The following is a 12,974-nucleotide window of genomic DNA, read 5'->3' as shown; positions in this document are numbered from 1 at the left end:
TTATTTAATACCTAGATTGAGGCCTTGTATTGAACTACAAAGCTTCGTTATAGATGAGGTCAGCCCAGAGCCGATCGGCCCTATAAGCTCACTACGCAAGTTGTGTGGGGCCCCGCAAATTACGCAAATGGTTTACATGGTTCACAGGTCAGGTACGAGGGCCTCTTAGAGGAATTTTGCTTAGGGCCCCAGGGAGGTCAGGATCGGCTCTGGGTCTGCATCTTAAATGGGTAGTAATTGTTTACCAATGATGTGGGCTAAAAAGCAGACAATAGCAACGTGCTCCTTTACCATTTATTTATAGAAAGAACATTATCATACAAATTACTGCTAACAATACAATAATCAAATCCATACATGAATATTCACATTTCACAATAACTAACTTTATAAGTATTTATCTTAACTAGACCATTGTCCAGCAATAAGAGTTTGGTCATGTCAGTGCACTAAACTTATGAAGAATGCTGTTTTTCTCAACTAATTTTTGTGACATACAAAACCAATTCAGTATCAATCACTCATGCACACATCAGTTTTCTTTTTTGTTGACCTGCTACTGGGAATAGGAGAATGATTTATTTTCAACTACACCAAATGCAACAAAACATACAGAAATACTTTAACGTCTTCAGTGATTATACATTTGTTCGTTTTGCTCAGTTCCAAGTTGGTGCTGGAATCTTCAGGTTGATCAGAGAAGGCAAGTCAGTGACACTTTGGTGGTGTACGATGGTGCTGTTTCTAGAAAGCAATAATCATTTTTAACATTTGATGAGTTTGTGTAAAACTGCAGTATTATTCAATCTGCCATTAAAAATAAACACATCCGATTTATCAGCACAATACTGAAAAGTGTAGTTAAGTATTTCAGCTTCATCGTAATGATCTGGCCTTCTTATATAACAGCTTTGTCGAAAATGTGTCAAAACTGTTAAGTCTGCTTTCTGCTACCTGGATTTAAATATGATAGTTAAATATTTCTAAAAAGATTTCTAGATAGATTTTGGAGATTTCTATTGAAAGAGTAAGCAGTTAGAAGTTAAGCAAAAAGTTAAACAGAATTTATCTACAGCATTTAGAAGTGAACTAAACTTAAATGCTATATTTTAAGGATTACTGTGGAGGTACAGCTAGATTTAATTTAACATATTAGCACCATTAAATTCTCAGTCAGAAAATGTTTAACGCTTTCCTTACACTGTTTACAATTATTAATAGGGTAAAATTTTTCTTATATGTTTCTTTAATATTTTGGATGAAGACTCCAGCATCAGCACCTTGAAGCAATCAGGGATAAGTTTTTTTTTTTTTTTTTTGTTTTGTTTTTTTGCTACTTTAATTTAAAGAGTGAGGGAACAACTATTTATAGCTGCTATAACAGTAGTGATAACAGGAACCAACTTCATGGACATTCCACAAATGAAACACAATGTAATGCAAATAAATAAAAAGAGGATCTGTTGCTCTTCAGTAAATAAAACATGGTCAATTGCTGTTATGTAAGTGGAATATTACACTTAACACTTAACACATGCTGTTATTGGAAAATAACTTTTCAGGCTAGACTTCAAGTATCCTATAAGAGTATGCTGTGTTCATTTTTATCCCTTAGACAATATCCTTCCTGGATTCTACAACTCAGATATAACTTACCTCTGTCTTTGAGAGTCTCAATATAGGTCTGCATAAATTCCCTGTCATACTCAGTCTGCTCAAGGTCTTTATCTTTCTTATCCTCACTGACATCTGTGCTTACTGGATTATCAAATAATCTTATGAACCTGAAAATGATAGAATAAAAAAAACATTATATATTTATATTTATTATATTATTATTATTATAATTATATTTATTAGCTTCAAGTCAGATGCCTAAAGATTTTCTGGCTAAGCTCATACTTACAATATATCTGGATTCTCTGTGAGGTTGGAAGGGAAAGTGGTGAGTTCATCTCCACTGACAACAAGCATTTTGAGGGTGACAATATTTGCTGTTGCCATTGGAAGGTATTTCAAATTGTTTTTATGCAGGAACATGGTCTGTAACTCTTCCAGCCTAAAATAAAAGTTAAAGTTAACCTCAAGAGCATTGTGAGCATTAAAATAGTATTAAATAAGTATTTTAAAGCTGCATTTACCACATGATAAACATACCTATCAATATCCTCTGGCAAATCACGGAGACTGTTCTTGCTGACATCCAACCACTGAAGGCTTGACATTCGAAGTACACTGACTGGTATAGTGGCAAATTTATTTTCTGCTAGGTCTAGATGTTTAAGTTTTTTTAAGCTGCTCAGCTAACATAAAAACACAGTTATGTTAAACGAATCAACAACAAATGTCTATTATGTTGAAGGCACTTTAATGCAAGATTTTCATTCATAGAGCTTTCATTCCTGTTACCTCAAACGGCAATTCACTCAGGGTTAAATTTGCAGTCAGTTCCAGCTTTTCCAGATTTTCGCAGTCTCCAAGCTCAGGTGGAATGCTTGACAGCTTATTGTAACTCGCATTCAGTTCTTTAAGGTTTGCCAGTTTTCCTGGTGGTGAGGATCAGTTTAGTCACATAAATTTATAAATGAGCAAAAACATATTGCAAAATGCTTTCAGTAGTGCCTGGTTTCCAACAATTGTGTGTAATTTAAAATATGTAAGAATATAGTACTGTACTATAGTGAGGAACTGACCTATCTCAGCTGGAAGCTGTGTGAGTTTGTTTTTAGGTATGTTTAACACACACAAGTCCACAAACTGCTCAATGTATTCAGGCAACTTTTGAATTTGTGTTTTATGAATGTGCCATTCTCGCAGATAAGTCATATACTGAAGATCCTCTGGTAGTTTCTGTAATACAAGTCACAGTGTTTTTCATACGATTGTAGTGACATAACTGCTTGTTTATTTGCAACTGTAAAAATCATGATAATATTTACCCTCCATTTATCTCCACTCAGCTCAAAAATGAATTTCTTGTCTTCATTGTCAGTGCCTGAATGGAAACAAAGGCTCTTATTAATGCTAAATTAATTTAAACCATTGTTTGCAACATTTGTAAAAGTTGAAATATGCTAAGGTTAAGAACACAAGGCTACGCAAAACCAAAGGCTGCAAATGGGACGTTCAAGAAATCATTCCCATCACCATAGCTACAGGTGTTCAACTGGACTTTTAGAGAGGTCAAAGCATCCATTTTTACAACCCCACTTTCTGTATAAATGTCTAAGGTGACTCATGCAAATGCATCTTGATTGGAGGTGTCAGTGAGTCTGTGAGCGAATTATCTTTCAAGGAAAACCCCCTTGATACAAAATCAACTGATGAATAATGGTAACTAATCATTTTGCTTGAGTAAGATATCATATTTCCAGATGTAATGTAAAGTGAGTTCTCTGCTCCTATCTCTGGTACAATAGCTTTCATTGGTACTATAGTATGTCCTTTTGCTAAAGCAGTTATTATTAGTGAACATACAGTACCTGTGTGTACTGTGGGTAAAATTCCCATTTCTGCGAAGGCTGATCTTTCCAGATAGCACTGAAGAGAAGTGACTTCTTTGATCTTCATTTTTCTGCATGCTATACGATACTGCCATTGTTGATTTATCCTAAAAAAAAAAAAAAAAAAAGAAGTCTATAATGGTATTCTCTGTTGATTTATTGGATTTTTCTTAATGGATATTGTTATCTTTTTGGTTATTCAAAACCTTAGATGTTGATGTTGATGTTGACGACAGTGATAGACACATAAAAAGCATACTAAACAATCCGTATACTCGGAGACAACAACACTTTTACTGGTGTGTAAAAGCACAACAGTATTTTAGTTTTCCTAATGACTTGTATTCACTACAAAAGGAATGTCCGGTCTTTCTGTTTACTTGCTCAGGGCACTTTTGTTGATCCTTTCCTGTTCTTTCTTCTGACGCTGCTTGTATTTTTTTGCCCGGCCCTCCCAAAGACTGCGTATCATCGAGATGTCGTACATGGGAATGTCATTTCCAATCCTTTCCACCCTCATGCTTACTATTCCTGAGTAAAAAGAGTTTCTGAAAATAAAAACAGACACCGTACAAGCATCTTTTTAATGTTGACCTTTACTTTCCTTTAGAAATATTTTAAATGGCAATACGACTAGCACCAGCACACTCTAGATTTAAATTCTATGAAATGCATTCTAAAAATATACATAACTATATTAAAAATAAATAGAATTTTGAAAATATAGAATTATTACATACAATGTAATAAATACATCATATAAGTTGTATTAATTAGCACACTGAAGTTTAGATTGCAGAGATATTACATTGTCAGTCATACAAAGAGACAGAAATAACTAAAAAAGCTACTATCTGTCTACAAATCAGCATCCACTACATATTCTCACCTGCAATATGTATTCTTTCTTCTCCTTTCTAGCTTTAGCTGCCTGTTTACCAGAGTGAAACACAATCTACATGTATGAGACATCTATTTTTAGTATGTCTCTGTAAGATTCTATTTTTACTTTGGCAGATATTATTTCCCAATGTCATACTCACTGAGATGTCACATGTCAGCAGCCTCACACATACCTATTCCCCAAGTGGCTATTGATTTCAATGCAACAGTAGAGTTAATAATACACATGGGAAGTACAACAATTGCACAGGAATCCAATAAAATATTTGTTCAGTTGTGAAAATATGAAATGTGATATTATTAAGTTTCCTAACATTAACAAGTTACACTCCACTTTCCCAGCTGAGCATAGGTTAGACTATGTCCCCAATTAAAGTCACAGTAGAATAGAAGCCTATCACATATCCCAACTTCAGGGTCAGAATGCAGGTTCAGCCATGATACAGCATCCCTGGAGCAGTGAGGGTCTAAGGGCATTAAGGGCTTTGCTCAAGGGCTCAACAGTCAAACACTATAAGAAATTATGCAGCCGAGATTTCCGCATTTGGGGAATTCACAAAGGTCAGCACAGCCTGAGTGCAATGGCCTAAGAGAGCATAAGTTTTGGGCCAGGTAAGCTTTTAGATAAAGTATATTTAATGTTACTGTTCATAAGAAAACTAAACTAAACTAAATTAATCACTAAAGTCAAGGGTACAAACACAATAAACACAGTGTTCTATATTTTTCACTGGTTCTAAATTAGAGGTCATTTTACTGTGAGGTTAAGAACTATTACCACCCTCTGACATACCAGAAATACACTGAGATTCAAAGTCAGTTGTTATAACATTCTAATGAAGGGAAGTAAAGAAAGTGATGTCACTTCACATAAAAACATTTATGCATATCTTTATATCTGGGAGCACAGAACATTTTAAATTTCTTAGAACTAACACAGACACTTTAACTCAGGAAGGGCTCGTAACTATCTAATTATGTGAAGTAGGGGTATTAAAACAAGGAAAACACTAAAATGTTCCACAGGATTTGAAGCCTGTTAACTAAGCAATGGTACATGGATAGAGGAGATTATGCTTCAGACTTTCTTGATACCAGATCAGAATTCATTTGTTTTAGTGATAGTCTAAAACAAATGAATTAGTGAATAAGTCAACAGAAAGTGAGGGAACAACTGATTATATTATATTTTATTGCTATAAAATGAGTGATAACAGAAGTATAACTCATCTTCCTTAACCTTAAATGTATAATCTATAAATAGATCAAAAGTCCACTACATTCTTTATTAAATAAGAAACTGTCTTCTATCTTTGGCAAACTGATTTGGTATAAAAAGAATAAAACACGTTGGGATGTGCTCTTATAAGAAAACAAACAACTAACAACTCACAACACATGTTTTTGATGCCTTTTGAAATAAGAAATTGTAAATAGTTTGCAGGTTTAATTCAGGTGTCAGAGATTGGTTATGTGGGTGTCATGTAGCCCCATTAACAGCCTATTATGGAGAATATTACCACATTCTGTAATTTATTTATTGCCACAAAAGGTTAAAAAATATCACAATTAGTTGTTAAATGTTAAAACTCACAATTAAAAAGTTTATTAAATGTAGACATTTGTAATTACTCCATAAATTTTTCTCCAGTTGCTGCGATATTATAGTTGTATAAGCTTTTAAAAACCTCTGTTGTTTACTTACAGTCTTCTTGTAGCTGAGTTGTGGGTCTAGTTTTCATTTTATTGTACATTCATTGACATATACAGATAGACTATATGGCCAATGGACACCCCACCAGCGCTTCTGAATGTGGTTCTCCTGCCAGAAGTTTGGGAGCACACAAGTGTGTAGAATATCTTCGTATGCAGTAATATTACAATTTTTGTGGTTTGCCAAGGTTGGAATAGAAGAACTTGGGTGTCCTGCACAGAGCCTGACTTCACTGAACATTTTTGAGATTAACTGCACCCCAGACAAAAAGCCTTCCTAGAATAGTAAAGGGTATTATAATAGATAAAAAAAATCAATAAATCTGCAAAAGGATGTTAAACAGCACATATGGTGTGAAGGTAAGATCTCCACAAAGTTTTGCCCATATAGTGTACATACTGTACAGGCATACTCACGTGAATTTTTATACAGTCTTGATTTGTCTCTGCCCTCTCTCTCACTTACTCATTGTGTCATCATTTTTATTGTCTTTTTATTGCTCTTGCTGTGAACATACATAGGATTTGCTCTTGTGGCTGCACATTTGTACTCACTAAACAGATTCAAATCACACACATTTGACTGAGTTTCTGTCAAAATTGCAGGTAGAATATGTGCAGCTAAGACTTTGGAGCCAGAATATATACAGTAGATATGGCCTATTGGACAGTGGCTCTAACACTTGCCCACCCATATTGGTTATGGACACACCCCTGCTTTAAACTGCTAGTGCACAGGCTGAGAGAAGTGCAACTTAAGATGGTGCATCGAAAAACAGGTAAGTACAGCCTTATTAAATAATGAATGAATTAATTTGTTAATTAAAGTTCAATGAATTGTTGTGTAATTTGCACAAATATATTAAGCTTTAAATCCTTACAGAATATTTGCCTACTAGCTGACACTGGCAAATCCATCATGTTGTTCTAATTTATATGTAGCTAATTGACTATACCAGTTGAATATATACTGGTAAACAGCACATAACATTGTCTAACAACTGTCTGATGTTGATTTATGCTCCACTTGTTCTATTGGCGTATTAAGATTGGTGTCAAGAACCAACTTTGTCAAGTTCCTTCGAGTGTTAGCTAAGGTCATACAGTCAATAATACATTGTTAAGCAATTTACAGTGGATATAAAAAAAATCGACACACCCCTGATGAAATTGCAGGATTTTGTGATGACGTCAGGAAAAATCATATCAGACCTTTTTCAACCTTGATAAAGCATTATTCAAGTGATTATATTATAGATTATTATATTATTAGATTATATATAATATTTTTTCCATTATAGGGAAAAAAAGAAAAAGCATAAAAACATACGAGCTGGTTGAAAAAGTGTGCAGAATGCAGAAGTCCAGTACCAGCTTTGCACATCATGATATTTTTTCTATTCTTCTTTTCAAAAATGCTACAGATGTGTAAATGTAATGGGCTTTATTTGTGGGCTTTGACTATTCCAAAATCTAGATCTTTTTCTTCTGAATACATTGTCCAGAACGGATTCTTAATTATGAACAAATTACTTGAAGAAAAAGTAAAGAAAAATTTAGAAAAGGCATTGAGAGACAATTCAAGGTCAAATTAACTGACCTTAAAAATGTTTCAAAAATCTAATTTAAAATCTAAGTTACTGTGAAATTAAATATTGTTCTACAGTCAACCACTAGAGGGCCCTAGAGATTTTTTGGCTTCTCCTTTTAAGCATGTTAAGCATCTAAAAGTTCAGCCAAAAAAAATTACTCAAGTAAATGTAAAATAGTTTTAAAGTCTTAAAAGTAAAATGATATAAAGATTAAAAAGTAAAAAATGTAAAAAGAAATGTTTTTAACAGATAGAATTGTGTTTTATGTGAAAATATTCTTTAGCAATTATGATAGAATTATTTACAGCTATAATCTGATACTTGCTTTTACACTGAATTTGATTTAGTTTTATACTTGTGATTTGTATTAAGTATTTGAAAGGTCTAAATAAAAAAATTAAGCTTTTTTTTTTAGAAATTAAATTGAGCAAGTATTCAATTCAAAATTTCAGAATCTCTCAGGAATTGCTCATTTATTTAGTGCCGTGTAGTGTCTTATTCTTCTGTGTGTTTGCCTCTTTATGAAGAAAGTAGGTGCCATTTCCTATCTGTTTAATGTTTTTTTTTAACCTAAAAGAAGACGACTCAGTGTTTGCCCTAAGAGGCCAGGACATATGAGGACACAGGAAGCACTTCAATTCTTGATTAACTAGATCAACATCTTGCTGCTTGGCAAGCCACATGGCAGCCAGTGAAATCATAAATCAGGACTCACGCTAAGCACTGAAATGACAAGATCCTAATAATGCAGAGTATCAAAAATATGGCATGGTTTTGCCAAGTCATAAAACTTCGAAACATTGATCCAGCCAAAACAAAACAATGTCTCACAAAAAAAATCCCAAATACAAATGGAAGCAATTCTCGTGATATAATCATTCCTGCCTACTTTTAAGACCTGAAGATTGTAGATAGAATTAGAGTTTAGTTTATACCTATATAAGACAAGATTAAAACTCTGGTCTCTTGTTCTCATTCTTTTTAATAATTTCCATTAAAACACCTTAGCATCTTCAGAGCCCATTGGCAGTACAGATTTAGGATTATAATACTTGAACTGTAAGGTTTAAGAGATATCAGAAGTTACATTTGAACCACTATTTAATGTTTAAGAGGATTGGCTCTTACTCAAGAGTAAAAGACAATGATGCTGCTTGGGTTGCAAAGCCCTGGCAGCTCCTATTGGAAATAGATCCCTGGACAGACCCAGAATGTGCTGGAGAGAACTTAACAGTTGGATAAATATAATACATTATTCAGAGTGTGAAACAGAAACAAATACAGTTTACATACAGTATATAGGAGGAGCACTACTGGTGTGTTTTATTTTATTCTGCAGGATGCAAAAGAACAGTCATATCAGTTGCAGATTTAAAGCTCTTGGGACAATGAATTTGTATGCATGTATTGCAGAGATCCATTTACAGTGTTCATTCATTTTTAGTAACTGCTTGATTAGGCCACTGATGGTGTAAATTATGTAACTAGAATAGAATAGAAGCCTTTATTTCGTCACATATACATTACAGCACAGTGAAACAAGTTGGGGTCAGAGCACAGGGTCAGCCATGATACAGCACCCCAGGAGCAGTGAGAGTTAAGGGCCTCACTTAAGGGCCCAAAAGTAGTTTGTTTACACTTACATTTTGGAAAGTTGAACCAACTATTCATTAGAAAGTGCTGCAGCCTGAACAAACAAAATTAATAACTGTATAAGCAGGGCTTTATAAATTGGTCACATAGACAGAAATAATAGCACTATTTCAAATCTTTCTATTTAAAAAAATCTCCCTAAAAAGGTCATGGTTTAATTCTGAATATAACGTGTTATATCCCTACTTTATCTATATACAACCAGACAATTTAATTTCACCACAAAAAGTAGATGTATATAATTGAACCTCTGCTGCTGACACACCATTCCACTTGTGTGGCTAATGCAGGTTAGAGGTTCTTTTTTTCAGTATCAGTCAGATTTCCAGCACAGAATATTTTACAGGCAAGGCTTAACATGGCATGGCATGCTAGAAGGGGTGACTGGAAGCCATGGAATCCGATGAAGCTGACTATTTGTACTCTGTATTATTAATATTAATTGAAGTGAAGCTTTATCTGGGTTTGAAGTCCATGAAACAAAGAAAGTGTAAGATTTTTAAAGGTCTAACTAACTAACTAACTAATTCAAAACCTTTACAAATATATTTTATACTTGTCCAAAATGTTAAGGAAAAAAGAAAAGTGATGATTTTAGGATGATTTTCTTCATCTTATGGTCTGAATATTAACAGTACAGTACACATTTCTGATTAGCAGAATCTGCAGCATATGGATATTGTATGCAGAACCCTGTAACCCTACAGTAGCCCCAGTAATATAATCTGAGCTCCAAAAAAACTCATTTTATTTTGAATTGAAAACATATTAATTTGTGTGTTTGTGGCATATGCGTTTGTCATTCTTGAAGATTCTCCATCATTTTCCATTATCATGAAAAATCCTAATCATTATAATAAGATGTTGCTTAAAGGACCTGAGAAGAAAGCAGTGTGTTCACCTCTATAGAAGATTCTAACAGTGTGTCGAGTGAACCTCTGATCTTTACTGTACCCACAGACTATAATAAATATATTTAGATTTCTATTGTTGTATACATTTTTGACTATGTTCATGTTTTGATGCTCCATATTGTATGGTACTAAGAAACTGTCTAATGTCTGCATAGTGGCATGAACTAGTGACAAAACCTTGGAGTGTTTAATGGACAAACAAATCGTGCATAATAATAATAACAATAACAATAACAACAACAACAACAACAACAACAATAATAATAATAATAATAATAATAATGAAATATGTATCTATTGTTAGTAGTAGTACATTTTGATCTTTATGGTCTGTATATCAAAACAATGTCACTTGGGTACCCACCCCAAAAGGCACTTACAAATACAAAAAAAAAGTTCCTAAAGTAATAAATCATTTTAAGACATATTATGTATTATGACTTATACAAAACAAAAGCTCACAAGTCTTCACCTCAGTGTTGACTTGTGTTCTAATTAATATTAGTATCATTTGATAGCATAGCTCAAGATTTGTAAAAATAGACTATGATAATCTCAGCTGACCTCTGCTTAATGCCCTGGACTTATGACATATCATGCTCTAAAGAAATGAAATGTCAAGCACGTGCTAACAGATTTGTATGGCACTCCATATTTTCCAGGATACCGATGGTCCTTTCCACTGAGATGATCCTAGTGATAATGTGATTTAGCCCAATGTCAAATAAAAAAGCAGGCACTTGCCTGCTGGGTTTGCCTACTGCTTGAATGTATTTACAGTTGATTTAAGTTCTTGTTAATAATTATTGCTGTAATTCTATATATTGTAAACCTGTTAGGAGAAAAAAATAGATTTAAATAGCTTCTATAATATATTTTTTAAAATCTTTAAAAAAAAGTTGCATCCTCAAAATGACAAATTTGTCTCATGAAAGAAATACCATAGGTTCAGGAAGTGGTCATATAGTGCATATTTGGCTGTAGACCATAACCTGATATAGACATCAGTTGTTCAGCCTTAGTAATAAGATCCATGGCCACCAGAGTTGCTTTGCTGCTTATGTATTCTCATTTGTCCTGCCAGGTTCTTTTAACATGATGTGTGTGTACATTAAAAGCTGATGCTGAAAATCTCCTGTGACACTTAGCAGAACATGCGATGCTATCACCCTGATACTGTACAGTGAACATAACTTTGTGGCACCTGTTGAGTACCATAATACTGTTATGGGCTTTTGCTAAACTAAGTGTCAATGGATGGGACACATTGCACATTGGGAATTGTAGCACAATTCCACTGAGGCGTCTGAACGTATCACAGTCAATAAATAAACTTCCTTGGGCAAAGAGCTTAAAAAGGCAATCTTCAATTTTAGAGATACTACTAGAAACATTTGTGATAATACAGGAGAACGAGAGACAGAAACTCAAGATTAATCTCATTATTCTAACTCAGCAATACAGTTTTGCATTAATAATATTTGGATCTCCACTGGAATATAATATTACCAGATTATAAGGCTTTGACTTATTCTAGGAAATTTAACTTAACTATGCATGTGTTAGTGCTTTATATAGCTTAGTTTATATAGTGAATTTTTAACTGATTTCAAATTTTGTCATCAGTGCCTTAGGACTGCAAGAGCTATAAAGTGAACATGAATGCAGCACTAATCCATGACAAATTGTTTATAAAAGGATTCTGGGAGAAAAGAATTACAAACCACTCCCAGATCAAAGAGAATGAGGAATTAAGACTGAAGAACAGTGCTATGTCAAAGTAAGAAACTTTTTTCTTTTATTGTAAAAAAATATTTAAAAAAGTTACTTTCATAGTGACATAAAGCTAATTAGAAAACAATCAAAGCATTTCACTGGGCTATAAGAAAGGATTTGGAAATGGTCATTAAGTTTGCTCATCTGAGAATGTTATTCTTTTGTAACGGTTTTGAAACTTTTTTGGAAAGCAACCTTAGCTATAATAAAGGGTCAATAATAATAATAATAATAATAATAATAATGATAATGATAATAATAATAATAATAATAATAATAAAAAGCAATAATAAAAAACAACAGCACATTATTATTATTAATAATAATAATCTATTCCTAGTTTCTGTCTGTGTCACTGGTGAACATCATGTCCTTAAATGTGACCCCATGACATAAATATTTATTTTAATTTGTGTTTATTTAGGCTCCGTGCTGAATGGCTAATAAGACTCGAAAGTCGAACAAAACATATCAAGAACTTCAATGACATGCGTGCCGTTATGCCAACAGAGGTCAACCACGCTGATCGGGAATAATTCAAGACATGCTTCCCAATACATAAAATTTGGGATGTTTTGCTACAGAGAAGATAAAATACAAAATAAAAAGAAATATATAAATACAGAAAATGTTAAGTATATATTATTTATTTCATATTTATCTGTGTCTACATATATTGTTGTTTACATTGTTTATCCATTTATTTTATTTCTGCGTATTTCACATTGTTTATTAATTTCTTGACTTCTTGCACAAATGAGGGTCTGTCAATCAAATGTGTCACTTGCCTTGTGTACATGCCAGATGTCAACACCAGACTATACACTACAGTAGAAGGGATACACAGTCTTGGCTTTGAGGACACTAGGACACAAGCAGCTGCACTGTCTATCCTGCCAATATATCTGTGGCTCCTTGGC

General features: G+C 33.5%; 2 protein-coding genes and 1 pseudogene across 4 annotated transcripts; 1 reads left to right on the top strand and 2 right to left on the bottom strand.

Annotated features, from left to right (window-relative positions):
- Window positions 1-280: 280 nt before the first annotated feature.
- Window positions 281-4,550, bottom strand: lrrc2 (leucine rich repeat containing 2). 3 transcript variants are annotated; one of them, XM_027167439.2, is made up of 10 exons: window positions 4,393-4,550; window positions 3,884-4,051; window positions 3,483-3,610; window positions 2,940-2,995; window positions 2,694-2,850; window positions 2,410-2,546; window positions 2,158-2,303; window positions 1,907-2,059; window positions 1,657-1,784; window positions 281-744 (listed from the first exon to the last, which is right to left on the bottom strand). In XM_027167439.2, exons 1-10 carry the CDS (start codon window positions 4,473-4,475, stop codon window positions 695-697), a joined length of 1,206 nt encoding a protein of 401 aa, XP_027023240.2. In that variant the 5' UTR covers window positions 4,476-4,550; the 3' UTR covers window positions 281-694. The 3 variants fall into 3 exon arrangements, with proteins under 3 accessions (XP_027023240.2, XP_047655940.1, XP_047655941.1); XM_047799984.1 differs by having other exon boundaries at window positions 3,884-4,034; window positions 4,393-4,485; XM_047799985.1 differs by lacking the exons at window positions 3,884-4,051; window positions 4,393-4,550 and adding an exon at window positions 3,710-3,849.
- Window positions 4,551-4,892: 342 nt separating this feature from the next.
- On the bottom strand, window positions 4,893-5,026 carry LOC113656337 (annotated as a pseudogene).
- Window positions 5,027-6,846: 1,820 nt separating this feature from the next.
- On the top strand, window positions 6,847-12,678 carry LOC113656279 (protein FAM240C). The gene is made up of 3 exons (XM_027167476.2): window positions 6,847-6,898; window positions 11,905-12,058; window positions 12,479-12,678. The coding sequence occupies exons 2-3, from the start codon at window positions 11,937-11,939 to the stop codon at window positions 12,588-12,590; spliced, it is 234 nt and encodes a 77-aa protein (XP_027023277.2). The 5' UTR covers window positions 6,847-6,898; window positions 11,905-11,936; the 3' UTR covers window positions 12,591-12,678.
- The last annotated feature ends 296 nt before the right edge of the window (window positions 12,679-12,974 follow it).

This window comes from Tachysurus fulvidraco, chromosome 14 (assembly GCF_022655615.1).
Source record: "Tachysurus fulvidraco isolate hzauxx_2018 chromosome 14, HZAU_PFXX_2.0, whole genome shotgun sequence".
NCBI classification, from domain to species: Eukaryota; Metazoa; Chordata; class Actinopteri; order Siluriformes; family Bagridae; genus Tachysurus; species Tachysurus fulvidraco.
Note: the sequence above shows the minus strand (reverse complement) of the source record. Positions and strands in the feature narration are given on the sequence as shown.

Coding starts and splice junctions, on each gene's coding strand:
- lrrc2 (XM_027167439.2), bottom strand. CDS start 4,475: ATGTCTCATACATGTAGATTGTGTTTCACTCTGGTAAACAGGCAGCTA. Junction 2,851..2,939: donor TGAGTGGAGATAAATGGAGG/GTAAATATTATC, acceptor CTTGTATTACAG/AAACTACCAGAGGATCTTCA. Junction 2,547..2,693: donor ACAGCTTCCAGCTGAGATAG/GTCAGTTCCTCA, acceptor CCTCACCACCAG/GAAAACTGGCAAACCTTAAA.
- LOC113656279 (XM_027167476.2), top strand. CDS start 11,937: ATGAATGCAGCACTAATCCATGACAAATTGTTTATAAAAGGATTCTGG. Junction 12,059..12,478: donor AAGAACAGTGCTATGTCAAA/GTAAGAAACTTT, acceptor GTGTTTATTTAG/GCTCCGTGCTGAATGGCTAA.